The 17,387-nt window shown below is 40.4% G+C and overlaps 1 protein-coding gene across 2 annotated transcripts in view; it reads right to left on the bottom strand.

Annotated features, from left to right (window-relative positions):
• Positions 1-17,387, bottom strand: part of LOC111861410 (protein lava lamp) — a 34,049-nt gene that overhangs the window by 4,321 nt on the left and 12,341 nt on the right. For both annotated transcript variants that reach the window (XM_023845949.2, XM_023845950.2), the window contains exons 8-11: positions 14,749-14,877; positions 6,960-13,612; positions 4,262-4,494; positions 2,157-2,293 (exon numbers count right to left, since the gene is read on the bottom strand). In XM_023845949.2, the coding sequence (XP_023701717.1) occupies positions 2,157-2,293; positions 4,262-4,494; positions 6,960-13,612; positions 14,749-14,877 (7,152 nt within the window). The remainder of the gene's footprint in view (positions 1-2,156; positions 2,294-4,261; positions 4,495-6,959; positions 13,613-14,748; positions 14,878-17,387) is intronic.

The raw sequence follows: 17,387 nt of genomic DNA, 5'->3' as shown, positions 1-17,387 counted from the left end.
TGCAGGGTGAAAACAAATGTGTGGTATCAGATGGTTTTCATTAAACCAACTTATGAATACAGTGATACCACACTAATTTGCACACCTGGATTTGTTTCACATTATAACCTTGATGATCACATTGCCACGATCAGCAATTGCAAACTTCTACGTGTAGCACTAGCATAGATGATGGCAGATATACGTGGGCCTCATGTCGAACATCAAGGCCATTTTAAAAGACTATAAAGTCAAAGCATTCTAGATCTAGAAAATTGGCTGCGAGAAAGTAGACCTACTGTTTACTTTTGTTTTAGTTTTAGTAGTGTATTTTCTGTCTGTTAAAACGAGCATTTTTATGATACTGACTTTCACTAATGTGGATATGGGCTCAGTCTGAATAAGTCTCAATTACTCTGAATTAGTGAGGTCTTACTGCATTAAAAAATTTAATAAAACTTAAGAGTAATTTTCTTCAAAATTTCAAGAAAACATGTCCTAATGTGAGAAAAGTGTACAAATAAATCATCCTCATTACTTACCTTGACTGTGATTTGAAACCGTAACATTATATAAAATTTGATTTGTTTCATTCTGGTCTGTCACACTAACAATTATAAATACAAACCACTCTGTCCAATGTGACATATAAGTTCTTACTACGTTAAAACTTATCTCCCTTACATGTTTCGGTCCTTACGGGCCATCTTCAGAGGGAACATCATTACAAACTGGAAACAACCATCACAATAGGTGTTTTGATTTAAAATACATACACTTGTATCTTATAATGTACAGTATGCATAAAGTCGAATGTTTCACAATCACAGCAGCTTCCTGGTGTTGTAGAGTTTTTAAAAGTTTCTAGATGTTATTTAAAAAACCTTTATTGTCAATAGTTAAAATTTTTTAAACCATGTAGGTTTGTGTCCGTACTCCTATCGTCCTTGTATGGGGCAGATTTTGTGCCGCCTGTCTATCTTGAAAACAACACAGCAAGCCACGAACAAACTCTGGACGACATCAAGAACCTCCTCATCAAGATAGACAAGCGGCACAGAATCTGCCCCATACAAGAAGGACGATAGGAGTACGGACACGAACCTACATGGTTTAAAAAATTTTAACTATTGACAATAAAGGTTTTTTAAATAACATCTAGAAACTTTTAAAAACTCTACAACACCAGGAAGCTGCTGTGATTGTGAAATGTTTGACTTTATGCGTACTGTGCATTATAGGATATAAGTGTATGTATTTTAAATCAAAACACCTACTGTGATGGTAGTTTCCAGTTTGTAATGATGTTCCCTCTGAAGATGGCCCGAAAGGACCGAAACATGTAAGGGAGATAAGTTTTAACATAGTAAAAACTTATATGTCACATTGGATGGAGTGGTTTGTATTTACAATTATATAAAATAACTGTATGAAATCTAATTAATAATAATTCTTTCTTACTGTACTGTGGGGATAACTCAACATTTCTTTTTATATTTAATGGAACAAGTGGTGAAAATCAATCAGTTTTGTCCTTTCATTCTCTTTTCCAATTATGGTTCAGAAAACATTTGTTGTTAATATAGTTTTCAAGCATCTTGTGGCTAATGTTACAAATGCAACAATTTCTTTTTGGAAAGCACAGTTTTATTATTGTCTATACAATTTAAAGCAATCAATTTATGACAAATCAACTACTGGAGTTATGTAGGATCAAAAGCGATATGGAGGAGGTGAATGAAGCAGGTGGTTGAAAGCCTGTGTCAGTGCAGAATTACATGTCAGAACAATGTCTACCTGTGACTGTATCCAGGAACTCAATAATTACAATCTACCAACATGTCTCATTTAAACAAACCATAAGGTGATCGGAATCTCCTGGGATATGATGCTGCAGAGGGCAGTAGAGGTTTACAAACATTTTGGAGGAATACGTCTTCTCGTTACTCTCAGAAGTTAGACTGTGGTATTCTTGGTAATGACACTATGTAGTCTGGTAGGTGATTACCACTGTTTCAGAAAAACCTTCTGCTTCCATCTTCAGTACAGTTCTCTGCTGACTCTCTAACTCTGAAGAGGGAGGCAGTTATCTTCCTCCAAAACGTCAAATAAATATCACTAAAATATAATATAAAAATAAAATATAACTAAAATATCACAGGCCATAAGATACTTACAAAGGGTATAACTGGCATCGACGACTATGCCGCTCCCCCTCGGATGCAACATTCTCATCTGCTCACTGTGGCGCTGCTCTCGCTCGTCTTGCAATGTCACATCTCTGTGGTATCCAACACTATGCAGCTGTGATAACCTACAGCAGCAGGTGTTTGTAAGGAGGAATACATGAGCTGATTGCTATAGTGGTACCACAGACATAACTAACTACATGAGGAGAGGCTTCACCTACAGTTCTTTCCCTCAAGAAAGTCACACTGCTACATTCAAGCAGATGATACATCAGAGGTTTCCAATGGGTGGGGATGAGCCACCCTGGGGAAGGAGAAACATGGGATAAACTGGGGAAGATATATGGTATAACTGAACTGGTGATAATTCTCAAAATGTCACAACATTTGTAAACCCCAGTCAAGTATCAATTGACAAAAAACATACTCCATGGCCTGTAGTCCTCAAGCGAACTATACCGACCGAGTGGCCGCTGCTTGTCACTGAAGTTAGTGCCAACTTAGGCCGCACCATAGCTCAAGCGGTTAGTCGCTGGCTTCCAACCGCGGCGGCCCAGGTTCGATCCCAGGTCTGGTCAAGTGGGATTTGTGGTAGAGAAAGTGGCACTGGGGTGGGTTTTCTTTGAGTACTTTGGTTTCCCCTGCCAGTCTTCATTCCATCAAATTCTCCATCATCATAATCACCTTGGCAGGCTACAATAGGCCAATCAGTGGCCACCATGATGAGTGGACCCAGTTGGACTCTACCCCCCACTAAGCGAATTAAAAAAAAATTAATTAGTGCCAACTTTTGTGGATAGAGGGTGTCATGTGGTCAGCGCAACGGCCTTAATTTCCGTTTTCTAGATCAGAGCCACTATTTCCTTGAAATTGCTCCTCAATTATCCTCATGAGGCCGAGCGGACCCACTACTTCTCAGAAAATCTGGTAGCGCCAGGAATCGAACCAGGAACCTCTGGATCTGTAGCCAGGAACTCTGACCACTAGACCACAGAGGCGGTCAAGTATTAACTGACAAAATCCTAAAATGTGTTCATTTTAAAAATGAAAAACTTTTTTGTATGTACATACAATGCTAAGAAGGGGAGGAAGATGAAATTTTTGCTAAACTGAGGGGTGCCATTATACTATAAGTTCTGGAAACCAGTGTATTGCACTACGTAGGGCCATGATGACAGCACCAAGAGGTATGCAAAGGAGTTTCACCACAGCAAGGCAAACCTTAGGCTAGTTTTATACATATCTCTTTCTGATGAGTACCATTTGGCAAAACATATTCAAGTTTGTGGTACGTATAACCACATCTTCAAAACACACAGGAAATAAAGCTACAGAGATGTAGGAATGTTTATGAAACTTTACTTCTAAGTACACACAGGATATCTGTTACGAGAATCACACACTGATGCTAATATTATCAGTGCCACTAACTTGAAGGTTTAATTTCATGAAATACATTACATGAGATTTCTTAGTTTACTACTGGGAGTAACTATGAAGCCTACAGGATATCTGCCCATTATGGTGACATCAACTACTTCAGTAACAGTCAAACATTACTGGATACAAGCATAAAAATTGTACTTGTTGGACAACAGATGTAGTGCACATACAGAGAGAGCAGGCTGGCATAGCATCAATGTTCTGGACCCATATTTGATAGGTACTTAGTTCAAATCTTGGCTGGGACACCAGCCACATCAACTGTGGTTTGTATGGTTTTCTTTAATCATGCCCGACAAATTCCAGGACAATACCTGACTTTGGCCAAAACTTCTTGCTTCAAGTCCTCATTCATCCACCTGATGCTATGCAGACTAGCCACTAACAGTATTGTAAAATAAACCATACAAAAAATCAATGAACAGCACAATTTTGTTATTACTTGTATTCTGTGACATTTATTTTGAAATCTTTGATTTGGTTTTACGTAGGTATTTTGAGCATATAACATCTAAGAGAAATATCTAAGGGTTAAAGTATATTAAAAATTAAATAAACTGACTGTAAACCATAAAATAACTGATGCTACATAATAAGTATTGAAGTAACTAAGAACAATGATCAAGTGCGTGCAAGATTTCTGTACTCACTTATTAGCGAGAATCTGTAAGTCCTCCTGCGGTTCCTGCATTGCGGCACTCACCGACGGTGGTAAAGACACTGCAGCTGCTATGTGTTGAGGTACCTGCTCTCTTGACTGCGACTGGTCTGCAGTTTTATCAGGTGAAGATGTAACTGAAGTCCTGATTCTAGCTCGGAGTTCTTCATTCATACGCAGTGCGTTGGAAAGTCGTAATTGCAGCGAATCACGTTCTTCCAACAACTACCAAAGTTAACAAAATATCGTCTTTAAATTACTATTTCTGAAGTCGGTATTTCTGTTTGTCTGGACTCTGTCTATCAACAACACAATGAAGAGTCGTACCTTCTGGGATATAATGCCATGCAGTCTGTTGAAACTCAAGTTGGTTGACTTGCATGGGACTACACGGTGTTATATCCCAGAAGATAGAGCTCTTCATAACCACTGCTGTAGGAACCTCAGATCTACAAGAACATAATGTTTTAGAAGGTGGAACTCTTCTTGTCCTCAAGTTAGGGGCAGCTACTCAGACGGGTCCTTTGCGAATAGTTAATCCCAATCACAAGATCCCATTCTAAGGCACCCAACTGAGTACGTATACCCTTACCTAAGGACAGGAGCAGACACAGGTCCACAACATTGTGTTCTCATTTTAGAATACTGAATCATGTATGAAGATCTGAAAAATGGTAATACTAAGTGTACAGCACAATTGTCAGAAGACTTTAGAACCGGCTGTTACTTAAAAACTGAAGTGGCTTTCAAATTAATATTTTAAAGGCAGAATTTACAAACTTTTTTATGCATATCAACATGTCATAAAGCAGCAGGGGCATGAAGCTGACCACTCACCTCCATCAAGTGCCAAGATTAATAAAATGTACAGATATACATCTCCTCCCCAGTATGTCTTCATGGTCTGGTGCGTAATTAATTGAGAACAGAGAAAACCTTACCTTACCAGCATATTATAATCATATGCCACCTCCATGATTGACACAGTTTATACTAGCCAGTTCCCTTCCTTAGCAATGATTAAGCAATTTTCTTTAGCAATGCTTGTGCACAGCTGGAAATAAAAATTTCCACATCAGTAATATACCTCCATGTTAACCTTTATCATCTCGGAGTTGGTGATTTTAAATCCGCCTGTACTATGGGGAGGGGCTGGATTTTAGCTGAACGGTAACAAAACAAACTTAGTGGCTGTAGTCCAAAACGAACTATACCGACCAAACGACTGCCGCTTGTCGGCGAAATTAGCGCGAACTTTAGTGGACAGAGGGTGTTGCGCGGTCACTGCAACAGATCCCCAGGGCCGTTAATCTCGGTTTTCTAGACCGGAGCCACGATTTCCTTGAAACAGCTCCTCAATTATCCTCATGAGACTGAGTGAAACCTATTCCAGACCCACTACTTCTCAGAAAATCTGGTGGCGCCAGGAATCTAACCCGGACCTCTGGATCTGTAGCCAGGAACTCTGACCACTAGACCATAGGGGCTGTCTAGCTGAAGGGTGATATGTGAAAAAATGCAACACTCAACCAGTTGGACTGTGCAAGTGCACCACTGCAACAATACAAGGCATGGCTGCCAAAGGTTAAGTGGGTCCCCTGTCACCACAGCACAGCACATTCTTGGGTTACAGACAGAAGAGAGGGTCTTCAGATATGGAGGACAGCTGCAAATATATTGACNTGCCACAGTGTCAGTTGTTACGTGAAGCCAATATAAATACATATATTACCAGCAAAGGATGCCGCTCATCGTATGAAATATTACACTTCGCAGCTGCAGTCCAGCGAGGTCTCAGGAATCGTTGGGAATATCGCTGGACCAGCGGCTTCGGAGATATAATTGTAAGATGGTATTGGAGGATTCAAAGTTGTAACACCCGCCTTCCGTTTGAATGATCGAATGAGAAGCGATGAAGACATATCTGCGAGGGTGGGAGAATTAATGTCCCCAAACTCAAGGATATAGTCCGAGCTTCAAAAGGAGGACTTCTAGTTTGGTGATTCCGACGGATAGACGTGTTCTGCATATAATATATTAAACCAGTAAGCAATTGTAATGTGTGCAGTCGCATTATCATTACCCTTTGTCTCATAATCCAAGACCCGTAAACGATCCTGAGGAAGACTTTCATTGCCACCGGAACCCAATCAACAGCAGAAGATAAAGGGCGTAAGAGCGGTTGCAGGTTGTTGGGCACTAGAGAAGAGAGTGAATACTTTAGCTTACTTTTCTACTTTAATATATTTTAGAACAANGGCGCCACCACACACTACTACTACTAGTACTTCTACTTCTACTACTACTACTACTACTACTAATAAAAAACAATAACAATAAAATTTTTTGAAAATATTTAACAGTACTCAGACGTTCAAAAATGTCTCTTGTCTTACAATTTGAATTAATGTTAAAAATCAGCTCAATTATGTGGTTACGGAGGGTGCCAGAGAAATATACCATGGGCGCCACGTTGGACAGGGCTGATTAAGAGGGATCTTTGAGAGATACTTGTAATATGTGAGGGTGAGAATGGATTCAAATGGCACAGGACAGGAACCAATGGTAGTCTTATGTGCAAACAGTATTGAACATTTGGGTGCCATAAAAAATGGGGAATATACTGACCAGCTGGGAAACTACACCACTAAGTTATTTATGTCCCAGTATGGCTATGTTAGAATCCTCACCTGCATTAGTTCCAATGTCAGTTCATCACAGCGAACATCTCGCTGATGCAGCATGTACAGTGCCAGATCTAGTTCCCCCTGTTGTGCATCAGAAGAACTACTATCTTTCCGTCCTCTCCTCTCTGGACTGTCTTGCACTGAAGGTTTAATCTCATCTGTTAAAGAGCTAGAAAATGAATCGTGTGGTTGGTTTGGCAAGACTGAGAGATCCTGCTCTTCTTTGCTTCTTGTAGTCATCAGCTCATCCTTCAACTGCTTTAGCTGTAGCTCACGATCTTCAAGAAGTGTTCGTAATTCAGTTAATTGTCTCGCTTCTTCGTCAAGAGTTTGCTGGAGTTCACTGATCCTGGCATCCTTCTCAGACAACTGAACTTGTAAGTTGTAAATATCATGGTCTTTCTGCCCCAGAAGTTCTTCAAATTTCTGTTCCTTCTCTGATAGCATAATTTTTAAATTATCCATGTCTTTATCCCTAATACTGTATAGTTCCTCAATTTCCTTTTCTTTCTGAGTAAGTCTGGTCTTGAGACTTTCAATATCCTTGTCTCTTGCACTCAGAAGGTCTAAGGACTCATTCACTCTCTGGTTCTCCTTGGTCCTTTGCTCGAGCTCCAAGACAACTGCTTCCTTCTCTGCAAGATAAACTTTAAGCTTTCCAATTTCTTTTTCCTTTGCATTCAGAGCTTCCAGAACATGACATCGAATCATTTCATCATTGTGGTCCCTTAATTCTTGACATTCTTTCAGGAGGATGCTGTGATGATTCTGTTGTTTATGCAACTCCTCTGTGCACAGTTCTAGCTCCTTTCTGCAATGTTCTAACTTGCTGTTCCATTCCTGTTCACCTTGGGCTTGTTCAAGTTTCTGGTTCTCAATCAACTGGCGCAACTTTTCTATCTCTTCGGTCTTGCCTTGTAACTCCATTTCCAGTTCTGAAATCCTCATCTGCTGCTTATGCAATAACTCAGATGTGTCAGTTAACCCCAGAGAGTTACTTTCCATTTGTGATATGAGATGAGCTAACTCACGTTCTAGGCCACACTTCTGTTCGTTTTCAAAACTTAATGCTTTCTCTTGCATGGTCAAATGTTCCTTTATATTGCTGTATTCCTGTTCTAGAGTCTTATGTTTCTGAGTTAAATCTGCCAAGTTTGTACTGAGTTGCTGTAACTCTTCAGCCAATAGATCACGTTCTTTCAGTACATTTCTGTAATATTCTTCAATTTTAATCTTCTCATCACAAACATCTTCTATTTTCTTTGTGTACTCAAACTGAACCGCCTCATATTTTTTTTCAGTTGCAACTACATACTGCTCTGACTCTGTACACATGCGGTCATATTCCGTTTTCAGAGCATGGTAAGCATTCTGAAAGTTGTTTTTCTCTTCCATGAGCCTGTCACATTCTTGTTTTAATTCCTCCACAGTCTTGTACTCTGTCACTACATCTGAATGTTCCTTTACATTACTACCTTCTTCTGAACAAAACTGCATTTCAGTGTCTGTTTGTGACTTTCTCTGCTGTATTTTCTGCAACTCCACTTCTGCAGCCAACCTCAAGTTCCTTTGCTCTTCTATAAGTCTCTGAAGATTTTCATTATCTGCTGACAAAGCTGCCAGCTGCTCCTGAAGTTCATTATTTGTTGACTCGGTATCCATGAAACTTCTACTATTGGAAGTGAAGGCATGCTTATCCCATGAGAAGAAAGATTCTCTTTCACTGTGGTTCCCCTGTGTACTAGATTCTGTTACAGATTTATTTTCTTCCATCAGTTCCCCTATTCTCCATTCTAGTGACTGCACTTCATTGCTCAGATCTCTATTCCTTTGTTTCCACATCTCGATATCAATGTCCTGCCTTTCTTTCATCTCCACTAATCTATCATTGGCACACGTCAGCATGTCAATGTGACTCTCCAGTCTTTCCTTCTCGCCACAAGCAGAATCCTTTTCATTTCGCACTTCCTCAAGTTCTTTCTCCAAATTATCGATATGGATTTTAAGTTCTTCTTCAATGGCTTGATCAAGATCGCCAAAATTCTTATCGCCACTTTTCTTTGCCAATTCTATGTTCTCCTTCAACAAACTGTCATTTTTTAGTTTCAAGTCCTTTAACTTCTTCAGCATTTTCCCGCTGCGAACTTGTGCAGCGTGCAGTTCTTCACTGAGTTTCTCCTTTTCGGCTATAACATCCTTGATGTGGTTCTCTAAGGTAACGATGCGATCGTTTAACACATCTGAAGGTTCTGAATACAAGACAGTCTCATGCTGTTTCCGTATGTGTTCTTCTTCGAGCCGTGCTTCGTCGGAACCCCACCCCCACCCTTCCTCTTCACCCTCTATGCCCATATCCCAGTTTGATGAGCTGAGGTTCAAAACTGTCTCTGGTGCCACATCCTGTGGGGCCACAGCCACCGAACTGTCCTGAGCCACAGAAGGTTCAATCTTACGCAAGTTCTGTGATATGTTCATTTGCTGCCATGGTGTGCTGACTTCAGTACTACCCTTGACTAGAGCATTATGTTCAAATATCAGGACTGTATCACCAGATGTTGGAGGTATTTTAGATGCAAGCTCTGTGATCTTCAGTAAAGCTTCATCTCTTTCTGACTGTATTAACTGCAATTCTTCTTCCAATTCCTTTATCCGATCTTCAGTTCCAAAGGAGTCTGACTGCTCCTGTACAGTTTGCTGCAATGTTACTGATTTATGCCCGTGATCAGGGTCCTCCAATGCTGTGCTCATATTCTGAACATGTTCCTCTGCAACTCTGACAATGTCTGCAACCGTATGTTGTGCCTTTACCTTCAGTAGCTCCTTAAACAGTTCCTTGTTCTGTTTCTCCAGAGCTGATAGCTTTAACCTGGATTCTTGCGTTGCGGACTCTACCTGTGAGGGGAACTGAACTTCTGTTTCAGCCAATGTCATCTGCAATTGCTGAATATAATTATTTTTATTCATAGCCTCCTGTTGGAGAATATTTACTTGTTTCGTGAGTTCCTCAACTCTATGATGATAGCTCTTGAGCTCAGACCGGAGTTGTCCAAGCTCTGTACTTGAAGCAGCCACAGCTGTGCTCAGGTCTGAAATCTGTACCTCCTTAATGTGTATTATTTCCAGCAATTTTATGTTGGAATCTTCCAAGTGTGATACTTTGGCTTGTAAATATGGATGATCATCATGTTCGTCATCTGGAACATTTTTGAACTGTAACTGCAGTAAACGAGTCTGATAACTTTTAATTTCATTAACTTTCTGTGTTAGAACTGACTTTAAATGACCCAGTTCTGCAGTTAAACTAGCAACTTGTTCTTCAGAATCCACTCTACTAACATTAGAGTCTGTTTCAGTTGGGGACTGCATAACTTCAAGCATGTGCTGATATCGCTTCAGTTCAGCCTCTTGAAACTGAAGAACTTCTTGTAGTTCACAATGTACCTTCTCTTTCTCTGAAGAAGCACTTTCAAATGATAACACTGCTCCCTCAAGTTCTTTTTCTAGTAAAGCAATTCTTTCATTCAGCTTGTTCTTTATCTCTTCCTTCTCTGAAGTTGCTGTATCAACTGCAGAAGTCATCACCTTCAGTTCTTCTTCTAACAGATGTATCTTCACATTCATATCGCTGGCAGCACGTTCTTTCTCTTCATATCCTGACATTTTCTCTTGCAGTTCTGTTTCAAGCATCTGGACTCGTTCTTCAAGTTCTTTTCTTGCCACTTCTTTCTCTGAAATGGTAGTTTCAAATATAAATAATTTTTCTTGAAGCTCTTTCTTGAGATCTGAAATTGCTTGCTTGTGAACCTCCAGTATGTGGCTAAGCCTCTCAACCTCATCTTCTAACCTCACCTTCACATCGTTCAGTTTCTCGTACTGTTCGATCAGAGTTCTTTTTTCCAACTCTGCATGTTCTAATTGTACATTCACATTTCTTAAGTCTGTTTCCAGATTTTCTGCATGTTGCTGCACCTCCTGAACTTTCTCTTTCATTCGATGCTCGAGTTCTGTTATGGCACGTTTTAATTCTGCCTGCAATGCCTCAGCTTTTTCTGATGCCTGCACAAATGAATATTCAAAAGGTGACAGTCTCTCCAGTTCTTTCTGCAACTCTTTCACGGTACTCTCTATATTCATAATCTCCTTCTGTAGGCCCCCATTTTCTTTGGTCAGTTCAGCAATCCTCAGTGTTAATTCTTCATTCTCCACACTTAGAACCTCGAGCTTCCTCTTCAGGCTTTCTTCACTTCCAATAAGAACTGTCAGGCGCTGTTCCAGCATCTCCTCACTCTCAACCACCTCCTCTTTCACTCGGTCAGACTCCTGCAGCCTAATGCTTAAAGCCTCCACTTTGCTCTCAAGTGACTGACATCTTTCCTCGGCAAACGCTAACCCTTCTTCCAAGTGCTCAACTCTCTCTGTAGCTTTCGAAAGTTCCTGTTCCAAGGATTCGACCACAGCTTCACGTTCTTGCAATTTTGCTTCAACTGCTGATAATGACTGTTTATTTAGTTCAAATGATGACATCAACTGTTCTTCAAATTCTGCTAATCTCTGGTCCCTAATCCTAACCTGTTCCTCAAGCTCGCTAGCTTTTGCTATAGAATCACTGGAACTCAACACCTGTTGCAAAAGCTCATTTTTCTCTGCCTTTAGTTTTTCCAGTTCTTCTGTTTGTTTCAATAACTCTGCTTTAAGCTCTTTAATTTTGTCTTGTAGCAATGAACTCTTCTTTTCCTCCTGTTGTTCTTTTGCTTTTCTTTCTTCCGTTAATCTAATGTTATCTTTTTCCAGCAACATAATGCGATCAGCGCTGTTTCTTAATTCCATCTGAATTGTATTGATCTCATGTTCTAGCTCTGATACCTTATTGGTCATTGCCTCATAGGTGTCTTTCATTAAATTCATTTCATCTAACTTAAATCCTGATAACTTCAATTCTCTTTCAAGACTTACAATTTTCTCAGTTGCCTTTGCCAGTTCGTCACCAATCAATTCAGTCCTTGACCGTTCCTCGTTCACTTCCTTTGTTAATATAGCGATTGTGTTCACCTGTTGCTCCAAGTCTGTCTTATCAGCTTGACGTTTCAAAAGCTCCTCGTTCTCGGCAGTCAGCTCCGAAATCAACTTCTCTTTAGCTTGTACCACTGCTTCATACTGCTGTAACTTCTGCTCATGTCCTTTTAGGGCAACAGCCTTGGCTTTCAAATTAGCAATAAACTTTTTATTCTTTTCAATAAGCTCTGTTACTCTCCCTTCAACTTGTTTCAGTTTATCTGTTTTTTCTTCAACCTCAGATTGTTTTAATACAAGTTCTTGTTTCAGGTTGCTTAACTCTTCTTCGCAGGATTTCAGATTTGATACTGCTGACTGAAACTGTAGTTCCACTTCCTTGAACTTTTCAGTTTGTGTCTCGAGTCTCGCGATAACTTGAACTTTATCTGAGAGCTCTGTTGTAAGTGACTCAATTTGCTGCCTATATTTCTGGCATTCTTCAACAAGCTGATGGTTCAACTGATCTTTTTCTGCAAGGGTCACTGACATTTCATCTAACTGTGCACGGAACTGAAGAAAGACATTTTTCTCAACAGTTGACAGGTGTTGCTGGAGATATGCAAACTCATGGCTCTGTTTCTGTAAAGTTTCACTGAGTTCCGTAATGTCAGTTTCTTTGTCTTTTAAGATGATCTCCTGTTGCATCAAAGCCGATGTCATATCTAGTAATTCCCTCTCTTTGTTTGCTAGTGTCAATTTCAGCTCTGACAGTCTTAACTCGTATTGTTTTTCTACATTGTTAAGCTTCTCATGTACATCTTTAAGAGTCATTTCCCTCGCTTCCAAAGTCTGGCCATTCTGTTCTATCAAACCCTGCAGAGAGGATATTCTTTCATCTCGACCAGTTATGGCATTACTTTGCTCTTTCAATTTAGATGCTAGATCATTAGCAACCTCTCTTTGCTTAGTGAGTTCTTCATTTAACACCGAATTCTCACTTTTAATCTCTTTGAAACGTTCTTCTAATTCCATCTTCTCATTGCCCAAATCTTGCAGGCGCTTCTCCACTTCTGTGCATCTTGTTTTCCACTCTTCAAGGTCACCCGCCATTTCACTAAGTTCTTTTACTATCTCTGCTATCCTATCATCTCTGTCATTGTAGTCTCCACTGAGATGCTCCAACTTTTTAATTATTTCATTCTGCATTTCTAACTCCTCATCACGTGAGTCTATCTTGCATTTTAAGTTCATGATTATTTCCTTCTGCTCTTCTATTACCTTATTTGTACTGAGAAGTTCAACCTTTAACTGCTGTAAAGATTTATTCATAGTCTCGGTTTCTCCAGTGTCAGCTGGCAACTGTTTTTCCTCCTCTTGTCCTTCCACAAGTTCCACACTCTGGAACAATTTCTTTGTGTCAGAATTATTCTCCCTATTTCTAGCAATGGGATGTTCAGCTGCAAGTCCTTGTCTCTCATGTGACATCATTTCTACCTCCTCTATAAGTTCTGCCTTTTCTTTTATGAGGGTGTCAATTTGCTCTTCCAAATCCACTGTTTTCATCTCCAGTGACACTTTCTGGTTCTCCAGATCCTGTAGAGATGATCTCAGACTTTCTATTTCAGTTTCTAAACTAGAAACTTTCTCCTTTTCAAAATGGATAACTGTAAAAACACACAAAAATGAAATTAGGGTGTTGCATATTATATTTATTTGTTTATGGTTTACTTAATAGTGGTCCACAGCACTGTGCCATGATCAAGAGGGCAGACATGTTCTAAGATGTTCCACCAGAATTCTGCAGTGGATATGAGCCACACTGCCCCAGGACAGACCAGATCAGTGGATGTTCAACAACCCACTGAAGCCGAGGAGCTGAGAAATAACACATATAACAGATCAGCATACTGAACCAGGCTAGTCACCCATGGACAGAGAGCAGCTTGTTGGGCTTCCAGATACTACAGGCTGCTCTCCAGCTGACTTGGCACTCTTGGGAAGATACAGCAGTGACATCCTTTGTTCAATTTGGCAACTAACAAATGTATATATAATTAATGGAGAACTGTGGTAGTAACTGTGTTGGTCGCCAGACCCCACCGCAGGGCTTGTCACTTCAAACAATGGGCCCAGCCTACAAAGTGAGGTAGGATTTGAAGTTCTTATAGCGTTGGGTATGAACAGTTCTGCATGCGATGCTGTGCAGTCTGTTGAAAGTCAACCGATATTTAGGAGGAACATGTCACCTCCATCTTCAGGGTCAAGGAATGAGCCAAGCAAGAAACCAGCATGAAAGCAGGTGGCTATGCCTGCTACCTGCTTTCATGTTGGTTCCTTGCTTGGCTTATTCTCTGAGCCCAATGGAGGTGACAGACTACATGGCATTATATCCCAGAAGACAGAACGTTTTATAAAAGGGGGTGTCCAGCATTTCAGATGGCAGCAAGTCAAAGGTTCATGAGGGTCAATACATACTGTCAAGGGGAGGATGATCTGTGAATAATGAATTGGAAAGGATTTGAAAGGAAGCAGTTGTGACATAATTTGAAGAACTATCCCAGGATTTACTTGGAAAGAATGGGGAAAACCTAGAAAAATTTAGGTCAGGATATCTGGTTTCTGGACCAAGATTTGAACCCAGGAACTTCTGAATATGGAACAGGAGTGCTACCTATCTGACCATGATTTTCAGTGGGATTTAACAAATTCCATATCTGAGCAACAACCCACAGCACAAAGTTCATAACAAGTTTGAAGAAAACGAAGTCATTCAATTTTCACGAGGGAAACATACACTCACCTTGCATGTTATCCAGCTTCTCTGCTTCAAGCAATGCTATCATATGCACATGACTGTCAAGATCCTGACTCTGCTGTAAGACTCGTTCCTCGAGTTCCAGCACCCTTGTCCGCCAGTGTGCCTCTGAAACTGAATGTACACATCACACTGCGACTGCTGTTAGTGCAGCAATGATTGTAAATATACAGCTACAGAAACAAGAAAGAAAACATGCTAACTTCCCAGGCTTGAAGCTCTGATGAAAACTGAAAGTGATTCTCGAGGGATTAACCATGTTACTAGGCCATGCCATAGCTCAGGCAGTTAGTTGCTGGCTTCCCACTGTGGTGGCCTGTGTTTGAGCCCAGGGCAGGTCGTGTGGGATTTGTGGTGGACAAAGTGGCACTGGGGCGGTTTTTCTCTGAGTACCTCAGTTTCCCCTGCCAATTCTCATTCCACTGACTGCTCCACACTCATCATCTGTCATCTAGGGCTGGTACAATAGGCCAGTTAGTGACTGACATACCTAGTGGGCTCAGTCTCACCCCACCCCAAGAGAAGAAACCACATTACTTTAGAGCTGACATCTAAAGTTCCAAAGACCATCTGTTCTCATCATTTCTTGATAACGGGGACAGAGGTCTTTGAAATGTTGGGTTTTGACTCTTAACTGACACAGCTGATAGATCAAGAATATTTCGTTATTCTAATTTTCATCTGTGCCCTTCAAAATTAGAACTACTGTTATAAAAGGTGTTCAGACTTTTGCGGATTACAGACCAATCTACAAAAAAACAGGAGAGGATTTTTTATGTCACACCTGGAATAACTCAGTTGCAACTCAAAAAACTAAAATATAAACTGCAGAAGTTCAAAGTTTCATACTGTGTACAAGTATTCTCTGTTAAATGTGAGTTTGGAAATGTGATTTCATTTCAATGTGATCAACTAATTTAGACCAACTGTAATTAATTGTTCCAAACAGTGCAATGAAACTGTTTTATTAACTTCTTTTTGTTGTGACCACATTATCCTAGGTGTGTGACTTAATATGACACCAAACTTTTCAATTTATGAACATATTCAAGGTATATAGGACCTGAGTTTCTCACAGCAGTGGTTATGAAGAGTTATATCTTCTGGGATATAATACCGTGTAGTCCATTGGAAGTCTAACCAAAGTTGATGTTCATTGGACTTCATTGCATTATGTCCCAGAAGACAGAACTCTTCACAGTCACAGTAAATCATAAGCATGGTTCATGCTAAAATCAATAGTTAAATTACAAATTCTGACAGAAATATGTCATATTTACTGCAACAACAAAATCAAATCTCCACTTTTCTAACGACAAAAAGCTATATTAACATACTGAGAGATTCATCTGGATACTTCTGATGCCTCTGTGAGATCTGAGGTTCTCATGGCAGTGAATATTAAATTATTGGTCGTCAGGGACGTGATGCACAATAGTCCAGTAGACAGGTACCAAAGTTTTCAAGGAACATTCTGTCTTCATCTTCAGGATAAAAGACAAAGCCAGCAGGTTCTTCCAAAGCGTTGTTAAACATTTATCGAACAAGGCTGCATCACATTCCAGCAGGCCATAATTTTATATTTTCAATGCAGTGCCAGATTTAGCAACTGCCTGTGTGGCTTACAGTCACAGATCATCCAAAATGATAACAGTTGGTAGATGGTTCTCACAAATCTGGTACTGACAGAGAACAATTCAGGCTACATAAAGAAACTTTCCTTTTAAATACTGATTCATCACAGTCTGTAGTCCTCTTTAAAGCAAGGAATGCCATTTCACAAATGTAAGATGGCTGCCTGCTGGAATCATGGTAATAAATAAAACCATGACAGTGATGTAACAGAAGACAGCAATCCCAGTCCTTCAGCAAAGAGATGGCAAGTATTCTGGACAAAAGCAGCGGGCTACAAGGGGTCTAAGTCTGTAAAAATTCTGGTTAAGCAGAAGCAATCCCATAACCAAGGAATATAAATATGACTGGAAAGGAGACTGTATGACACGGAGGCAAGAACTGGCTCAATGGAAAGTATCATACAGAGATGTTGGCAGCACTTAACAAGCAGGAAACGTACACACATCTGATCCCTTCTGTTAAATTTTCTGAAAACATTAAAGCTAACGTAAAGTTGTTTTTTTCTTCTTTTTTTTTCTGTGGCGCTACAGCCCCAATTTGGGCCTAGGCCTACCTCCATGAAACTCTCCGTTTCACTTCGGTTTACTAGATCTTACACATTCGGTAGGACTCCTTGGGCGAGTGATCAGCTCGTTGCAAGGCCTCTACCTGTACACAAACACAGAAAAACTCACACAAACATCCATGCCGAGTGGGATTCGAACCCACGATCCCGGCTTCCGAGCGAGCAAAGACATTGCATGCCTTATACCACTCGGCTGCCGTGACTGGCGACGTAAAGTTGTACCTGTACTTAATTAATTATAACATGAAGACATATGGGGGAGTGGATGTATAGATCCACATGTTCTTGACCTCGTCACTAATTGGAGGTGAGTGGTCAGCTTCACACTCCTGCCAATTTTCAATCCCCCACCCCCAGACAGAGCCGCTGGTACCAATTGGGTAGGAGGCTGGCTGGGCTCCAGAACCACTCTGGACAACATGGA

Source organism: Cryptotermes secundus, unplaced genomic scaffold (genome assembly GCF_002891405.2).
Source record: "Cryptotermes secundus unplaced genomic scaffold, Csec_1.0 scaffold289, whole genome shotgun sequence".
Lineage (NCBI taxonomy): Eukaryota > Metazoa > Arthropoda > Insecta > Blattodea > Kalotermitidae > Cryptotermes > Cryptotermes secundus.
This window is presented reverse-complemented; position numbering and strand designations above follow the sequence as displayed.